The sequence below is a fragment of the Myotis brandtii genome, unplaced genomic scaffold, assembly GCF_000412655.1.
Source record: "Myotis brandtii unplaced genomic scaffold, ASM41265v1 scaffold373, whole genome shotgun sequence".
Lineage (NCBI taxonomy): Eukaryota > Metazoa > Chordata > Mammalia > Chiroptera > Vespertilionidae > Myotis > Myotis brandtii.
Window position 1 is genome coordinate 336416 of NW_005364339.1, and position 4102 is coordinate 340517.

The 4102-nt window shown below is 40.8% G+C and overlaps 1 protein-coding gene across 4 annotated transcripts in view; it reads left to right on the top strand.

Moving 5' to 3' along the window:
- Positions 1-4102, top strand: part of PLSCR1 (phospholipid scramblase 1) — a 41939-nt gene that overhangs the window by 15191 nt on the left and 22646 nt on the right. For all 4 annotated transcript variants that reach the window (XR_001363285.1, XM_014544607.1, XM_014544608.1 and 1 more), the window contains 2 exons: positions 426-646; positions 3569-3730. Coding sequence is in view for 3 of the 4 variants with exons in the window: in XM_014544607.1 (XP_014400093.1) it covers positions 426-646; positions 3569-3730 (383 nt within the window). In the remaining variant the exon portion in view is untranslated. The remainder of the gene's footprint in view (positions 1-425; positions 647-3568; positions 3731-4102) is intronic.

Consider the following 4102-nt stretch of genomic DNA (forward strand, 5'->3'; position numbering starts at 1 on the left):
ATATATTAAAGTGTATACTAGTATATATTAATCATAAAACATAAAGTTCCAAATTTAGTAATTATTAACTATTTGTATGGATTGCTCAGGAGCTGGAAAGACATTTTAAGGTGAGCAAATAGTATGAGTTCTTAAGTCTCCCTTTTCAACACGATTCTATGGAATTAGGAGAATATGGGTTTTTTTTTCCATGTCTCACACAGGACTCTTAATTTTGTATACTTTCATACTCTCTCCTAATTCTCTTCCTTTGTTGTTTTTCCTTTGTTGGAATCATCTCCAAACACCTTTCCTTTGCTTTCTCCCAATGTGACATGAAGTATCATCTAAAAATTGTATAACTAGATATTATAGTATCTTAGGATAGATTCAATCCTATATTCTTTTATCATAATGGTCATAATGACTCCCTTTTATGTTTTTAGTCTTAATAGGTTTTGAAACAAATAACAAATATGAAATTAAGAACAGCCTTGGACAGAGGATTTACTTTGCCGTGGAAGATACTGATTGCTGTACCCGAAATTGCTGTGGGGCTAATAGGTCTTTTACCATGAGGATTCTTGATCTTATGGGCCGAGAGGTCATAACTCTGGAGAGACCACTAAGATGTACCAGCTGTTGTTGCCCCTGCTGCCTTCAGGAGGTCAGTGAGCATTTACCCGGGTAATATGTAAAGTAGTTCAACAAGAATTATCACCCTTTCATTGAAACTGTATAATCAAATAAGATTTTCTAAAATTTGGTCCATGAACTATTGTTTTATGCTTGAGAGTAATTGGGAGAAGAAGGGTGGCAGGTGAAAAATAGTGAGCAGTTAGCCCCCTGGCCCTGAGAAGTTCATCTCATGGGAATGAGCTTCTGCTCAGAGTCAGACTTTGGGGAGAGTTGAGAAGATAAGGCATGTTGGTAAAGTCCCTTACTTTAAATGACCATGAGAGGTCTGGCTAAAGCCAGAGGAGGGCACTGCAGAGAATATCCTAGGATACAATTCCAGGATCAAGTGTACAGAAGAATGAAGAAAAGAACAGATATGTCCATCTCACAATTTTGGCCAACCTATTATGGAAGAAACCTAGGAGATACCACCTTTGAGAAATGCCAACTCCTGTGTTCTTAAGTTCCCCATTAAAAAAAATTAATATATTTGTGCAACTGTAATAGGTATATGCTAGGTGTGGGTGCCTTCAATTCTATATTACTTGTCAGCTAACTGGTACAGAACGTGGATCTCAGGGGAGGCACCAGGGAACAGAGAGCATACAGGAAAGTTGGTCTTTGCCTCTATCTCCACAGCTACTTGTCACAGCTGTCATTCCAGACAAGTAGCTGTGAGACCAGGTCACAGACCGACCAAGGCACAGGCACATAGATATTTGAAGTCTAAGACTGCATTTATTTTCAAAAGATAACTGAAGCTATTCCTACTGAATTATGTTGTGTTTTGTCATTTAGGTTAGGTATAATGGTATCTATCCATAGGAATATCTGAGGAAAAACTGAGAGTTTGGTGGAATATGCCCTGAATGTAAAGAGCACATTGACAAACATTATACTATTGACCTTAGAAAATAGTTTATGACAATGTCACTTACACATGAGCATGCTAAGGAACTCCCTAAGTCAAGCATGTCAAACTCAAAGACTAACATGGGCCAAATAAACAAGGTTTAAGTTTATGTGGGCTGCAAAAAACCAAAAGCCTCAATTTTCATAGAAATATAGGTTTATTTCAATAGAGACATGCTGAATACAAAGGGCTGAAATAAATGAGTACTTGTTAACATAAAATAATAGAACATTTTAATAAAAATTAATATTTTTTCTTGAGCATTAACTTACCAGACACTGAATACTGCACAAATTAATAAGCATAACAAACATAAACCTATTTTTCTTGTTCTCCAAAAGCAAAATATTTCCGTTGTGCACACCAAACAAGTCAGTACAAGACTAATGACGTGGCAATCAGCTGCTAAAATATTCGCTGCTAGTATTAGTGGAGAGAGATGGTGTGCCTGTGTGTACGGCGCATAAGGGAAATGAATGCAATACAATTATAGTAATTAGTCATTAGCGAATGTTGTAGTTCATCCTATCTAATAGAGAGTGAATATGCTAATTGACCATCATGCCCTCAAAGATGGCAGCGTCCAGTCCCCTCAGCTCTGCCGGTGTGGCAGGCATGCAACATGGCTGGGCCCGCCCCCAAGCGGGTCCAGCCTCTCCACATGCCTACCTCCGGAGTCTCCCAGTCCCTTCAACCCCTAGCTGCCCAGGGCCAGCCCGAGGCACAGGCAAGTCTCGGATTTCGGCTGCCCAGCCGACGCCCAAGGTGCAGACAAGCCTTGGTGTTGGCTGCCCAGCCTCCCAGGGCTGCCCAAGGCTCAGGTAACCAGGGCCAGCCGAGGCTTGCACTGCTGGCAGTGGCAGCAGCAGAGGTGTGATGGGGGCGTCGCCTTCCCCTGATCCCTGGGTCGCCTCCCGTCCCTGAGGGCTCCCAGACTGTGAGAGAGGACAGGCTGGGCTGAGGGAATCCCCCTCCAGTACATGAATTTTCATGCACCAGGCCTCTAGTTATTAATAATTATGTATAACAGGATATTGTAAAAATTAAGTTATGCAATTTTTATTAAAATGTTTCTTACATACCATTATATTGGCCAGGCTGCAAAAATATTTGTTGTGGACCATATGTAGCTCATGGGCCAAGAATTTGACATACTCGCCCTAGGTCACCCCGTTAATAGCAGAGCCAAGATTTTAGGCCCCAGTTCCTTTCCATTATAGAGCCATTGCTACTCAGATTTGAAAATTGCACCAGCAATCAAGATTCTATTCATACATCTAAGCCACTGTTTTTATAGGAGTTTGAGAAAAAAGTACCTTAATAATTTCAACATCCTATATAATAAAAGCCCAGTGACCAAAATGGTGGAATGACCAGAGACCAGGGAAATCAGGCAGACAGGCAAGTGGTTAGGGGCGAGCAGGCAGGCAGATGAGAGGTTAGGGGCGATCAGGTAGGCAGGAGAGCGGTTAGGGGCGATCAGGCAGGCAGGCGAGTGTTTAGGGGCGATCATGCAGGCAGGCGAGCAGGAGCCAGCAGTCCTGGATTGCTAGAGGGGTGTCCAACTGCCGGTTTAGACCCAATTGGGCGAGCAGGAGCCAGCAGTCTCAGATTGCAAGAGGGTGCAGGCTGGGCTGAAGGACCCCCCCCTTCCCCCCATGCAAGAATTTTGTGCAGCAGGCCTCTAGTGTTTTATAAGTATGGAAATTTTTAAATGTACAGGTCTGGAGAGCAGTGCTGAAGAGTGGAGTCTATGCATGCAGCCTGTCTGAGTGTGTGACTCATCTCATCTACTTTGCAGCTAGGGAATCTGATAAAGTTAGTTAACTCTCTGTTCTTCATTTACTTCCTCCATGAATAGGAATAATAGTACCAACTTGTTGTAAATCAAGTGGTGCTTAGAACAGTGTCTGACACTTAGAATATATTCAATAAATAAGAGCCATTATTAGACATCATTATTATTATTACAATTTACATGTTCTTTTGCTTTTGTAGATAGAAATTTATGCTCCTCCTGGTGTACCAGTGGGTTATGTTATTCAAAATTGGCACCCATGCCTGCCAAAGTTAACCATTCAAAATGAGAGGAGAGAGGATGTACTCAAAATTATTGGTCCATGTCTTGTGTGCGGCTGTTGTGCAGATGTTGATTTTGAGGTAAGAGATTTAATCATGTTTATAGGTTTTTCTTTCCTAATATAATAATAATATAAGTTGTGAGGATGTTACAAATATATTAAATAAATATGTGTATCCTAATATCTCAAGAGGGAGACACTGCTCATATATTTAACTTTGGTCAGAAAGGAAGTCATTAATCTCATTGAGCTTCAGTGTTGATTATGATAAATGGAAAAAAAAATGCAGAGCCTTGCCTCACCCTCTTTACTGAGTGTTTGGTGTTTGTATTTGTTTGGTTTATCTATTGGCTCTGTGGTGTTTTCTCCATAAATATATATTCTCCTTTTTCTTTTCTCTCCTATCTTTTTTTCTCTCTCTTAGATATCATTTGTGCTCTCTTTTCTCTCC